Source organism: Bradysia coprophila, unplaced genomic scaffold (assembly GCF_014529535.1).
Source record: "Bradysia coprophila strain Holo2 unplaced genomic scaffold, BU_Bcop_v1 contig_732, whole genome shotgun sequence".
NCBI lineage: Eukaryota > Metazoa > Arthropoda > Insecta > Diptera > Sciaridae > Bradysia > Bradysia coprophila.
The window spans coordinates 1,950,825-1,964,847 of NW_023503972.1; the positions used below are offsets into that span (position 1 = coordinate 1,950,825).

Genomic DNA, 14,023 nt, shown 5'->3' on the forward strand with positions numbered 1-14,023 from the left:
ATCTATCGGGTATTGGTAAGTTTTCAGGATCTTTCAGTTTATTATCTTCAGAAAACTCGTTCGTTTCGAGGATTGTTAGCTCAGACGAACTTATTACCATCTAAGGCTCCTCGAGAAGTTATTCTGGATTCAACCTTACACCCAGAACTATCCCGAAATCATAAGTTTCTTAACGCACTTCCTTAGAAGGGCTGACATTTTTGGTTTAGAAAAATGCCAGGATTTCGTCCATTTCGCAACATCTAGATGAACTGAAGGGAGAATCGGCGTAAATATCTAAATCGGATAATTTATCAACTTATTTCAAGCTAAGAAGCCTTGTCCTTTAAGGCATGTAATTAAAGTGATAGCTATTTAATAAGAAATGATCACAAGAAAATAGGAAATGATCACTAGAAAAAGAGAAATGATCACAATTTTTTTATGATAGCAATAAAAATAGAATTTGATCACCAAAAAATAAGAATTTGATCACTAAATATATGCAATTTTACCACTAACATATGATCGTCTCGAAATAAGAAATGATCTACAATTATACGAATTTGATTACAAAAAATAAAGAAATGATCGTGCAAAATAAAAAATTTGATTGCAAGAAATAAGGATATGCTATCTATTATTCTGTTTGATTATTAGACGATGCAAGAGAAAAAAAATTAACACCTAAGTTACCAACACCGTTCCGGCGCCCGGCTCGCATTGCGGCCCTCCGCTTCGCTACGGGGCAATGGGCCGGATCGCTCGGCGTGTTAAAACGCTTTTTGTGTGCAATGAATTACACAGACTAATTATTAGACGATGCGAGAGAGAAAAAATTAACTCCTAAGTTACCAACACCGTTCCGGCGCCCGGCTCGCATTGCGGCCCTCCGCTTCGCTCCGGGGCAATGGGCCGGATCGCTCGGCGTGTTAAAACGCTTTTTATGTGTATTCGTTCGGACTTTTGGTGATCAAATTCTTTACTTTTAGTGATCAAATTCTTTATTTTTAGTGATCAAATTCTTTATTTTTAGTGATCACATTTGATTTAGCGGGTGGTAGGTACTACTTGTGATCACTTCTTATTTTAGGTTGATAGAATCTTATTTCGTAGTGTTATATTTGAAAAACTGGTTGTGATCACATTCTTATTTTCCTGCAATCATTTTAATTTTCAAGTGATCAATTCTTATTTTAGATTTATCGCTTTTATTTCTTCCCGTCCTTTAAAGACTCTTCTTCTGTCCTTGACCAATTCCCTCGCACGAAATTTTCTTTGATAATTTATGGAACTGACACTTTTATCTGACCACCCCTTCCTCTTAGAAGCGTGCTTGCTTTGTGAATGAAATTGCCCTTACAATTGCCTTTGAAACGTCCTCCTAATGCCAATGAAACGCACCGAATTCACAATAAACTTTTATTTAATTAACTTAATACTCGCTTTTCCTGTACATAAATACTTTCAATTGTAGGACTCTCTCCGCATTAAACATTTATTTTAGTATGGCTCTTCATTATAGGCTATTTTCGCTATTTGACTTGAATAAATTTCCCGATTTTTTTGGCATTTCCTTGAATCGACAGACGATTCAAAGAATTTTGCACGGTTTCGGTTTATTTGGCTTCTTTTCGACCGCTCTAATCGCTTCGAAGAAAACATCTTGTAGATTCAGCTTTTTCTTTGCCGAACATTCTACGAAGGCATAGGCGTGGATTTTCTTCTTCAAACTCTTCCCTTCGATTGTCGTCACAAATTTTTCTGAGTTCGGGATGCGAAGATCGCTTTTAGTGCCTGCAAACAACAGATAAATTATGTTCCGAACAAAATGCTTCCATATGGTACTGCCGTGTTGCGCCAAAACAACGTATCGCATTTGCGTCTTTGTTATTAAAGGGATTTTTAGAGCTTTGAGCTTCTTTTGTATTCCACCGAAAAATTTATCTTTTCTTTCAATAGAATCCAACAGAAACTCAAAGCTCTTCAAAGCACATTTACAATGCGATACGTTGCCGTGGCTTCAATGTCGGTACTCACCTACAAGTACAATAGGAACATTGGGTGAAAAATGTCGGATTTCTGGACACCATTTCGATGCAACATTTTCGAACGATGTACGACTCGAAATTGAATAGCAAAGCAAGAAGCAGTCAGTCTAAATCGGAAAATGCGTTTAGTTCGATTGTGGAAGACAGACAATAGTTGTGTACTTACATTGGGATAGCTCAGAGGCCGTAGTCTCTCATAGTCTTCTTGTCCCTTGATGGAAGTGAAACGATAAATTTAGTAAACAAAAATTCGCAGCTTGAATTCAAATGCGAAATACTTACTGCCGTATCCCATAATGTTAGATTATAATCTTGGCCGTCGACAGTTAGATTACAAGCATGATTGTCGAAGACAGTGGGCACATATTCTTCGGGAAATTCATTTTGTGTGTCTGTAAATGAAAATGAATTAGTCGTCTTTGTTCAAAATTTTGTATAAATTTTCAATTTTATTCGTTCAAATTACATGTAATAAGCAGACATGTCTTTCCAACCATACCGTCTCCAACGGTGGTTATTTTCAGCGGTCGTAGGCTTGCCATTTTGTTAGGTATGTGATTCTGAAATGAAAAACACGAAATGTTTACCGTTGCAGATTCAGCTGGTGTAAATGGAGTAATATAGTAGCTATTGTCTCGTCTAACAATGAATCGTCTTCACCTAACAATGAGTATAGAGATCGTTCACAAATGACTGTAATGGGCGATTGAGAGATGGGATTCTGAAAATTGCGAATCAATGGAGGTTACCTGGACCATGAGTTAACCTGAACCTGATTGATTTAATTTTGACCTGGCCTGACTTAACGTAAAACCTGATTTGACCTGGCCTGACCTGACCTGGCGGGTTTTCCGGTTATTTGACTTTTTATGACTTTTTTCATTTTAGATTTAAATTTCTAATCAAAATTTAATTCAGGTCAAGTCAGGTGATGTCAGGTCAACGGTAAATCAGGTGAGGCCAGATTCAGTTAATTTCAATGAAAAACCTGAACTTGACTTGCAACCTGCTCCGAGCCTTACATACAAGGGTAAAAATTAAGGTATTAATGCCCAATTATGAGAGAAGTTGAAAAATAAAATTTGTGTTGGCAGGTTGGACAGCCTGACCTGACAAGTCGAATTTTCAACTTGTCGCACTCTCAACCCGTAGACGAATTCTTTTTTAAATTTCATTCGGCATTTGGGTCTAATACCTTCATTTTGACACCAATTCGGATTTTCTACGATGTGCGGTTGTCGAAATATACATAAGGGCTACCCTCGTTCTAGCTCTTTTAGCGCTAGATAACAAAAGTCGTAGAACAAATGTGTTTTTTTTTGTATCGAAGAATACAACGATTTGGCGTAGCTTTCACACCGTGTGACACTGATCTATCAAATTGAGTGTGATGCAGTTTATAATGTAGACATCGAGACGAAATCCAGAAAAAATTGTTGATTCTGCGTATACGCATCATTTGTGAACGATCTCCATCTCCAAATGAATGAAGTAGTCAAATAGTCATAAAGGAGCATTGTCCACAATTTATGTAAATCGAAAACCTGTTCGGGTTTTTTAAAACTTTTCAGAACAAAAATCGTAACAAAAATAGACTACATAAAAGTACTGCAAGCCACTAATGAACGGTTAGTCGTTATTGGAGCGTATCATAAATAACATCAAATAGAAAACTTTGTATTTCGATTCCGATCATCTAAGGCAATGATGGCTGCTGTTCGAAATAGCTTGTTTTTGGTTGTAATTCTGATTTGTATTTGTCTTAGTCGGGGATTGGCTGAAGTAAGACAGTGATCAGTTCTTTTGGTTTTTTTTTTTAAATAAAGATTTTTTGCATTTTCATTTATCAGAGAAATTGGTTGAATTGCTTCGGAGGAGAAATTAGACCGGTGAAAGCCATCGCTTTCATAAACTCTACCAGTGTTAAAGGTACCGTGATTTTCACACAAGCTAATTGTCTGTCACCAGTTACAGTGCAGGTTTCCTTAACGGATCTTAAACCGGGTGATCACGGTGAGCATTATTTATAGCATAAATCCAACTCGAACATGTTCCCGTTTTACTTTCCACAAAAAGGATTTCACGTTCACGAAAAAGGTGATGTGTCCGGAGGATGTACGTCAATGATGTCTCACTATAACCCAGACATGGTATGGATAAAAATATGTCCGCGAAATGTGTTTGCACTTCATTTGTTTCAATAGAATAACCACGGCGGTTTGACCGATAAAATCCGTCATGAGGGTGACATGGGCAATATTCAAGCCAATGCCGATGGAATGTCGAGCATGACAATTGTTGACAACTATATCACATTGAGCGGATCGAGGAGCATCATTGGACGTGGCTTGGTGATCCATGAAAAAATGGACGATTTGGGGAAAGGCGGTGCTTCGGATTCGCTGACAACCGGAAACGCTGGGGGCCGAATTGGCTGTGGTGTTATTGGTTATATGTAGTGGGGTGTGTCGTAGATCAACGGATTGTGTAGTTTTGACAAATTAAAGGAAATTAAAATATTTTTGTCGTGCCAAACTTGCCTTTGTATACTTTCAACGAACGAACGCACTAGACATGAGTGTTTCGTCCTAGAGGTCCTGAGTACTAGAGTCTGAAGTCTACTAGACATGCCTTTCGCACTAGGTACGGTCATAGAACTACGTGTATGTGTGTCAATCTATGTTCGTGCACGTATTACGTATACGGGTTCGTCTGGGATAGCAATCTACTACGATCACAACTGGTTTCTTTTTAGTTAGTTCAATCGATTGCCTATAGACAAGTCACTAATCAACAACAACAACAACAAAGCAACTCGAGGACTTCAACACTACTGTTTGGGTGACTTGCAGAAACTTTCATTCCTCTTAAGAGCAGGTACCACATTAAGTCAAAACACAAAGCCATTGATCGTAGACACTAATATGGGCAATGGTTTGGTTGCGATTTCTTAGCATTTAAATTTGTAAAAAAAAGGTTTTGAAAACCAACCTCGAATAAATCGACCAAAATCGAATTTCTCAATGTATAGCACTAGGAACGAGCTACCGTACTGAGCACATAGTTACTATATACGTTTATCAAATTACTCGATTCAATAGTTTGTGCATGAGCAGAGCACATTATAGTCTCGCAATGTGCATATAACTCGACGACGAAAAATCAACAACACGCACGAGTAACTGATTAATGATGACTCAGAAGAAATTCAATGTAATCCATGTATGAGCCATATACCGACATACCGCATTGTCCAGGTAAATGGAATTGAATTTTCGAATGGATTATGCACAAGTGTACCAAGTATACATGGTTTGTGAATCAAGTTCAAGTTTTCTTCCATATTTGCGCTAGGCTTTCTTAAATTCCAGTTTTGTTCACCGAAAAGAAAACTCAATTTTGAGTTCAGGTTCTTGGGTATTTACAATTGAAATGTATCGATGCATACACAACATATACAGCAATACAAAGCGAGACATGCCCGTACGCATCAATTTAACAATAAATTTTTCGATCAATTCAAAAACCTAAACATTGGCATGCGGTGATACGGTTATTTGACTTTGTTTTATAATCAGAGTTTTTATGTAACATGAAGTGGGTTAAAGTTTACCGAGTGAATTAAGCTGAAAGTCAATTAAATTAATTGAAACAGACACAATGAAGGGTAATGACCTCATCTGTGTAGGAAAACGCATTAATTAATAAAGAAATGTGACACTCCTAGTCACCGCATACGATACGCGAACGAACGAAAAAAAAAACTGTTCATTTTAACGTGTCATTATTGCGGTTATTTAGCATTCGTCATATTAATAATGCGAGATATAAAAGTTATCGCCGAGGCGTACGTGTTTTAGGAAAATTGTTTTGTTTGAGTAGAGCTTTGGCAAATATTTGATGTGAGAAAACAACACGCTAAGTGGATTTGGAAACGATTTCTCTGTAGCGGGAATGACACGAATTTCACTATCTGAATAGGAGTTAAGTGCACTCAAAGATTAAGAATTTATTGTGGAATTTTTGCCAGACGGTTTTAAAAAGCCAAAAGAGTGTCACTGTGATACTTGGATGGATGTGGAAAGAGCATACTTCTAGGAATTTAATTCCGAAATTCCTTAACACTCCCTGATAGGCCCTAATATAACTGAATAACCCCGCCTCGGAGTCCTTGAGCCAATTGATACAAGGTGGAATGGAATGATGGAATCAGTTGCTTACGTTTACTGTTAAGAAAATACTGTGACAGCAACCTCCGACACAGACATCTTTTATTTGACTAATGAGAATATTAGGATCTCATTGGAAGTATTAAAACGATTTTATTTTGGGTTTTTCACTTTCAGCAGATCGATTGCACTTCTATTAGAATTAATAGAACATAACAGTCACAAGGGAGGCCTGTGACCACAAAAGACATAACGATGCAACACAAACATATACCAACGTACGGAGCTAGACATTATGATCAACAACTCTAAGCTCGATATAGCTCTGCGAATCATGGGATAAGTCATGGCTAATTCTGCAGCTATCATTTAATGGAAGTCTGATACAAATGACTAAGTAAAGTTAAAGTAAGTTTTTCCTTTTGATACTGACGCATCCATTTTTCGAACTAATATTAAATCCACTGGCCGGATGATTTTATAAAAGATTTCTGGTTTTGCTTTTCTAAAATAATTTCCTTTGCGTCAATTAAATCACATCTTTCATATCGTTATGACGTAAAGTGTGTTATCAAACGCGTTTGCTTGGCTTCTTCTTATAATTTCAGCTACAACCACTTTCTGTGTATGAATTCTAATCACAAAACGAATTGGCATTAGTCATAATTTGGTTATTTCAATCGCTTCATTTCTAAAAAGTAGTTGGGTCTGGGTTACATTTTAGTTTTTAGCCCCGTACGAAGTACGAAGGGGCTTATAGGATTACGATGCCGTGTGTAATTGATGGAATTCGAAGCAGACGGTAAGGGCAAAGTGTTTGCCTATGTTCATAGATGACGAATCCGCAATAAAAATTTGGGCCGTCTGTCCGTCTGTCCGTCACGTCGATATCTTGAGTAAATCAAATCCGATTTCAATTTTTTTTTTTCCCTGAAAGATAGTCCAAATAGTGAGGTTAAGTTCGAAGATGGGCATATTCGGGTCGGCCCTTCGTGAGTTAGGGCCACCTAAGTGATTTAAGGTCTTTTGGTGATATTTATGGCAAAATAAACGATGGAAATGTAAATGACACGGCAAATGATAGGTATTGTCAATACCAATCCAGGAAAAAAAAGTTTTTTAAAATCGGGTGAGTAGACCGTGAGTTGGGGCCTTAGAAGTGAAAAGCTACTAAGGCCCTATGTGTATTTTACATAGAACTCAAGTAAATTTAATCCGTTTTTCGTAATTTTTGTTTCATTTGGAAGGTAATCGAACGCCGAATAGAAAGTTGTTGAAAAAAAATTAAATTTGGGTCCTTGGACTAAGGCCACTACTAGGGCCCTAAGTGTATTTTACATTGAACTCGAGTAAATTTCATTCGTTTTTCGTAATTTTTGTGTCATTTGGAAGGTAATCAAAGGCCGAATAGAATGTTGTTGAAAAAAAAATTAAATTTGGGTCCTCGGACTAAGGCCGCTACTAGGGCCCTATGCGTATTTTACACACAACTCGAGTAAATTTCATCCGTTTTTCGTAATTTTTGTTTCATTTGAAAGATAATCGAACACCGAATAGAATGTTGTTGAAAAAAAAAAAAAATTTGGGTCCTCGGACTGAGGCCGCTACTAGGGCCCTATGCGTATTTTACATACAACTCGAGTAAATTTCATCCGTTTTTCGTAATTTTTGTTTCATTTGAAAGATAATCGAACACCGAATAGAATGTTGTTGAAAAAAAAAAAAATTTGGGTCCTTGGACTAAGGCCGTTACTAGGGCCCTATGTGTATTTTACATATAACTCGAGCAAATTTCATCCGTTTTTCGTAATTTGTGTTTCATTTGGAAGATAATCAAAGGCCGAATAGAATGTTGTTGAAAAAAAAATTAAATTTGGGTCCTCGGACTAAGGCCGCTACTAGGGTTCTATGTGTATTTTGAATATAACTCGAGCAAATTTCATCCGTTTTTCGTATTTTTGGTTTCATTTGGAAGGTAATCAAAGGCCGAATAGAATGTAGTTGAAAAAAAAAAAATAAATTTGGATCCTCGGACTGAGGCCGATACTAGGCCCTATGTGTATTTATACTAAATAAATTTAAATTTTAGGGCTATTTGAAATTTTTGTTTTATTTGAAAGGAACGTCGTACGGGGCTTTGTAGTTGCGCTATGCGCAATTTCTAAGATGTACACATTTCATAATAATTTGACTTCAACTACGTTTACGGGTGCAATAGGTCTACGGTCAAAGTAGGGTGACAGACGCACTAGGGTCACGTACGCAATAGATATACGGGTTTGTACGGGGCTCAGTCGCAGCAGACGCTCCGACTGTTCTGATGGCTCGTTTATCTTAGAACGAACTGAAACCAGTATGTAGGTGAAGAAGATGGAAGATTTATTTGCGGAAATGATTGCGTTGTGAAAATAAAAGACTGATTAATCCAACGACTTAGGGATGACTGTAAGAATATAACCGCTAGGATTATAATTATCGAATCTGTTAAGTTGTGGATTTAATTATTTTCAAGAAATTATTTTACTTCATTTGTTTGAACACTTAATGTATAGATCATCTTCAAGATACGGTACTTTCAGACGTAACCTCACTTAAGTTTCGTTAAATGTTTCGCTCATTCGATAATTTGTATTGGTTTTTTTTTAACGTGGATGGCATTTCTTGACGTGGATGACATTTCAAATGACCTTGAAGATGATCTATAAGCAGAGTTTATCCCTTACATTTGTTGTCGTTGTCCCGTCTCGTCTCTGTGAAAGACATTTTATGGCATCAAGTTAACTACAATTTTGTTCTATTCTTTTAATCAATCTATCTATCCTGCAATTGTTGTTGCATTAAGTGTGTTATAAGTGAGTAAAATAAAATTGCTTGAGAAATCGAACACAGATCTTAAACATAGGTCTGACAGAGCCTGATAAATTGATTTACTTAAATTTACCAAAAAAACTGAATTTTTACTGAAAAACATTTTTGGTAAATTTCAGTAAATTCCGTAAATTAATTTACTGTCTGATTGATGTCCCATTATGGAGACATCATTTCCCAACTTTTCTTCCAGTTTATTATTTCAAAGAACCCGAGCCTGGTCTGAGTTTCGACCCGAGCTTGATCTGAACTTGAAATTTTCGGTTTCGGGTTCAGCCCGAACCGGACACGAACATGAATTGGGTAACCCGAATTTTTTCCTTCGTGGGAAGATCTGATTTGGGTCACCCTGAATTGAAACAGGTTACTTGAGCCATTACATTGGAGATGAACTTCTCAATAACTCTGGTAATATCTCGGAAGTGTGGCATTTTATTGCCGTTTGCCAATATATTTTGAACCATCATTAATTGCAGAACTGATAAGCAAATTCAAACGAAGCGGTCTCGTATCCAAATCCAACCTTTCTCTCTATGCAAAATTATGTAATTGGATTTAGTTATCAGTCGGAGCTATATTGGACTGATTCATAACTGTTGATTGTTCGATCAAAATGAAACGAATATTAGTGATGATTATGCCGAGTGGAGTATACAATATGGTCGTATTCAATAATCAAATTATTGCTTATTGCACCCTTCAAATCCAAACACAAATTGCTAAAAATTTCGCTTTTTTTTGTGTTACCTGGCCGAACGTTAAATAAATTCCGAACAAGACAAAACAAAAACTTTATCACAATCGTTAAAATTGATAAGTTGAATTTAGAACAGAAAAAAAGTCGCTATGGTGCAAGTCTGATAACGATAAGCTCTTAAGTATACACATTTCGGCGAATACACTCTCAAAATGAATTATCACCAACAGGCAAATTAAGTTTTTTTTTCGTGCAAATTATCACTCTATTCGGTAACACGGGCTAACGGTTCCGATGTTACATAGATAGATGTTATAAAGTTGTCAGCAAGGTAAATTATGACTTTATATTGTGTCGCCTTTATCATCATTTAAGAGATAATTTAATAAGCCGAATTAGGTTTACAGGCGAAAGAAAAGAAGACGAAGAAAACGAACTGAGTTGGGGTGGTTGTTTAATACTTTCTTACAAGCATCTATAGTACATAAAGTTTGCATATCTACTCAAAGTATATGTATAAACACTGAGGGTAATGTAAATGAGGTGTTAAAACGAACGAACAATTGTGCACGGATCTCGACACTGATCCTTATGTAAGTTCAGTTTCGTTATGTAGCGCTCATATCAAGATCGTTCGCGTCAAGTTGCAGCTAGTGGTGAGGTGAATTCGATTCCACTCAAACTTATGTAGCAGGTGCAACAACATTAGTGAGAAGAGAATATAATGACGGCAAAATTACAAAAATGAATTCAACTGAGGATCTGTAATTTCCTTGATCCGCTGAGAGTTTGCATTACCTTCAGTGTTTATATACTCTGTATCTGGCAGCATTTTAGCCGCATTGTACAAATTCAAATGTAATAGATTTTACGTGTTACGGCATGTTTCATTTTCATTTACATTGCCTAATCACGTAAAGCATTATACTTACGAGGTTCCAAGTTGTGTATTTGACAAGTGGGGAATACAGCCCTCCCCTTCGGGTCGGGCTGTAACACCCCACTTATCAAATACACAACTTGGAACCTCGGAAGTAATATACTATTTGTACATTTTGTCATAAAATTACCGATGTCAGCACAAAGGTCTAATATAACAGGAGGTTGAGTCAATCGCTATTTTATCGCTGTGGCAGTATCGCAAAAAATTTGGTATTTTTCGCTGCATTTTATTGTGAAAACTGAAATTGTACTAAAATTTCGTTTGAAAATCACAGCTGAGCGTAAGTATATACCAAAATTTTTGCGATAACAGTCCAAATGATTAACAAAATATAAGACCAATATAAGACCAATATAAAACCAATATGAGACCAATATAAGACCAATATAAGGACCTTGTTCAGCGCTCTATATTTTTGTGAAGAGACTCCACAGCTATGCGGCTGACCACTATGATCACTTTTGCTTGAAGTGCGTTGCATCAACGAATTTATTATTCCATGACGTGGTAGTTTATATTCTTGATTTTTTGAAATGTTTCTTATTTAAGCCTTCGTAGATCGAAATTTTCTCAACTTCACCTCTCGTAATCTCTTTACTCTTTCCCCTGACATATTTCTTGTTCTATGTGGGTTGAATTCTACCCTGCAACGCATAAAAAACTTAGTGTGAGAGAGATGCAAGATTTTGAGAGAGTAAATGTTTGAAATTCTCTCGCCAAATCGTGCATCTCTTTAGAACCTAAGTTTTTTGTGCGTTATAGGGTAGTATTGCTTCACCACCATGGAAAGAAATATGCAATTCAAAAGACAGTGGTAGAAGACCCAGCGGGTTACCGTTTACTCAGTTCACAAAAATCGGTACAATTGGGGGCATCGTTGAATTTGCATATATTTTTCGATTTAATAAAGCTATCAAAATTATCAACTCGAATAGACAGGAACTTTATACTAGCAAGTGTTTGTATTGTACACGACTTGCAGACATAAAAATGAGCACATCCCTTTCTATCTCTCAATTTGACAATGACTGACACGATAAAGCGATAAGACCGATCGTACAAGATCAGTGAAAATAGATCTGTAATAAGTTTATACCAAACAAACTTACCAGTAGTTAGATTTTCGGTTGATAATAATTGATAGGTCGAATTCAACTTTCACATTTATTTACGTTTTAGGTTTTAGTTTTAAAAATCCACTTAAATTCAGGTTTTGATTTTTTTTTTTTAAATAAATATTTACGGTCGTCGTTCAATAAACAGAAAATGTAACTAAACTGGATTCATCCATTCATATTGTATGTAATTAATATGCACAACAGTTTTTTGATGAGATGTTATGGAGCGACAACAAATGTATATTTTTTGTCTTTCTTTAAATTCCATTCAAAGATAACCAACTTCCTTTTTCCAACATCAAAATCAAGGCGGATAAACACATCAACAAAAAAAAAAGAAAAGAAATTTATTGTTATTTATCTTCTTCTACTGCTGGTTCTATCAAGTCAACACATTTAAAGTGTTGTTAATGTCCACATAATTCGTTTTTTGAATGAATTCACCCGTTTTCGTTTTTCTATTTTTTTTTTTTATTTCGTTTACACTTTTGTTTTGAATTGTACTGTCGACGACGATGCAATCATTACCTTTGACGATGGGTACAAAAAAAAAAATTCTTCTATTTTTTCGATGACATCACACATTTAAATTCAGTAAACGAGCAATCAAAAAAAATTTGATTTGATTAAAAACAAGACTGACTACCACACTGTAAACCGTAGTATGTTACAATTATCTATTTATCGCCTATATCACCGAACTTGCAAAAGTCTCAATCAATAAATCGTTTCACGAAAATTATAATAGTTTTCCGTCAATTGGGTGAACTGAACAATTAACCAAAAAAAAAACTTTAAATCAAACACAAAATGGGTATATTGTTATCTAATAATAATATGAGCGCGACAGTCGACTGATTCAACACAAATGAACATCGGAATGAAAATAAAAATGTGCTAATGTTGACTTGTTGCTCACAATTATAACAACTCAACAACTCTTGCTTTTCTGTCGATTAAATTCGTGTTCTTTTCTGTCTTTATTATAACATCTTATGTGTGAGAGAGTGTCTCACATTGGTAAACGTATTTTGTGATATAATTATATATATGATGGGGTATACAACCGAAATAGCTATAGCGTTATAACGTATAGATGTATCTAGATAACATATTTTTTTCGTTAAACGATGGTGATAGAGAGAACAGATCGCTTGATGAATCTTTTTTATTTGTATATATCCACTGGAAAAGGTGTGTAAGTTTTTGAGTAAACACTGGCAATGATAGTATAAACTTTGCCTAGGACTAAACGAACAGTTTAGTGTAAAGAAAATTCAAAATAGTTGAACGGTAGTAAGTACATTCATATCATTTACACTTGATGAATTGAAAAATCGTGCAGAATGGGAAACAGCTAATTTTTTATCTGTTTTTTTTTTCTATTTCAAAGTCGATCACAGTTTGTAAGCAACTCAGGGCCTACTTGAGATTCAAAAATTCAGAATGGTCACAAAAAAAACTGAAATACGGTGCGAGAAATGGGACAAGTGGGTTGGTCTGTAGAGGCGTCGCATTTTTTCATAGTACTTCATTCTCTGTCGCCTATTTTCATGTGAACCAACTTCACATTTGTCATTACAGAACAAATGTTACCATATGAAGTTGGTTCACATGAAAATAAGCGCAGTGACAGCAGTAATTTTATGACAGGATGTACTAAAATATGGGAAAACTCTATTACATTTCTTCTAAGTTTCTAAACATCATTCTCCTATAAAGTAAATAGCCTCAATACGAACAACACACACTCTACGGATAATAGTGGCAGAAATTTTGCTTGATTTTTGCAAGTGGTTCCAGGTGGTTCCCGTGGTCCAATCGAAAAGTGATGTATGGAAGGTGCCCCTTATTTTTGATAATGAACAAGTCGTTCATACATGATTTTGTCCAAAAACGTCAAATTTAGCCGATTTAATTTTTGGTCATTTTGACTCTGCCGCTATTATCCGTAGAGTGTGTGTTGTTCGTATTGAGGCTATTTACTATAAAGGACATTACATTTTCAACGAATACAGTCCACATGCGATGTACACACGCTATAATACATGTAAATGTCATAAGGAGAATTGGATTCCAATTTTATAACTTCTTATTTTTCCTTGCCTAACAATTTAGATTTTCGAGCGCTCTGGTGAGATCCTTATGACAAGGATAGGCCAATTGTAATATCTTTTAGTCAGACCGTCCTTATCATA

General features: G+C 35.9%; 2 protein-coding genes and 1 long non-coding RNA gene across 6 annotated transcripts; 2 read left to right on the forward strand and 1 right to left on the reverse strand.

The window, feature by feature from the left end:
- Positions 1 to 1,387: 1,387 nt before the first annotated feature.
- Positions 1,388 to 12,771, reverse strand: LOC119083989 (ras-like GTP-binding protein RhoL). 3 transcript variants are annotated; one of them, XM_037193803.1, is made up of 6 exons: positions 11,817 to 12,771; positions 2,497 to 2,590; positions 2,313 to 2,422; positions 2,197 to 2,241; positions 2,020 to 2,137; positions 1,388 to 1,776 (listed from the first exon to the last, which is right to left on the reverse strand). In XM_037193803.1, exons 2-6 carry the CDS (start codon positions 2,570 to 2,572, stop codon positions 1,574 to 1,576), a joined length of 552 nt encoding a protein of 183 aa, XP_037049698.1. In that variant the 5' UTR covers positions 2,573 to 2,590; positions 11,817 to 12,771; the 3' UTR covers positions 1,388 to 1,573. The 3 variants fall into 3 exon arrangements, with proteins under 3 accessions (XP_037049698.1, XP_037049701.1, XP_037049699.1); XM_037193806.1 differs by lacking the exon at positions 11,817 to 12,771 and adding an exon at positions 9,815 to 9,833; XM_037193804.1 differs by lacking the exon at positions 11,817 to 12,771 and adding an exon at positions 5,022 to 5,040.
- Positions 2,422 to 11,925, forward strand: LOC119083993. The gene is made up of 4 exons (XR_005088981.1): positions 2,422 to 2,584; positions 4,603 to 4,608; positions 10,363 to 10,366; positions 11,823 to 11,925. It is a non-coding gene; the product is annotated as an uncharacterized LOC119083993 (long non-coding RNA).
- Positions 3,456 to 4,560, forward strand: LOC119083988 (superoxide dismutase [Cu-Zn], chloroplastic-like). Of its 2 annotated transcripts, none has more exons than XM_037193801.1 (4): positions 3,456 to 3,812; positions 3,881 to 4,043; positions 4,107 to 4,180; positions 4,235 to 4,560. In XM_037193801.1, the coding sequence occupies exons 1-4, from the start codon at positions 3,735 to 3,737 to the stop codon at positions 4,487 to 4,489; spliced, it is 570 nt and encodes a 189-aa protein (XP_037049696.1). In that variant the 5' UTR covers positions 3,456 to 3,734; the 3' UTR covers positions 4,490 to 4,560. The 2 variants fall into 2 exon arrangements, with proteins under 2 accessions (XP_037049696.1, XP_037049697.1); XM_037193802.1 differs by having other exon boundaries at positions 3,458 to 3,812; positions 4,128 to 4,180.
- Positions 12,772 to 14,023: the final 1,252 nt, after the last annotated feature.

Coding starts and splice junctions, on each gene's coding strand:
- LOC119083989 (XM_037193803.1), bottom strand. CDS start 2,572: ATGGCAAGCCTACGACCGCTGAAAATAACCACCGTTGGAGACGGTATG. Junction 2,138..2,196: donor GGCCTCTGAGCTATCCCAAT/GTAAGTACACAA, acceptor TTTCCGATTTAG/ACTGACTGCTTCTTGCTTTG. Junction 1,777..2,019: donor TGTTCCTATTGTACTTGTAG/GTGAGTACCGAC, acceptor TGTTGTTTGCAG/GCACTAAAAGCGATCTTCGC.
- LOC119083988 (XM_037193801.1), top strand. CDS start 3,735: ATGATGGCTGCTGTTCGAAATAGCTTGTTTTTGGTTGTAATTCTGATT. Junction 3,813..3,880: donor TTAGTCGGGGATTGGCTGAA/GTAAGACAGTGA, acceptor TTCATTTATCAG/AGAAATTGGTTGAATTGCTT. Junction 4,044..4,106: donor TCTTAAACCGGGTGATCACG/GTGAGCATTATT, acceptor TTCCACAAAAAG/GATTTCACGTTCACGAAAAA.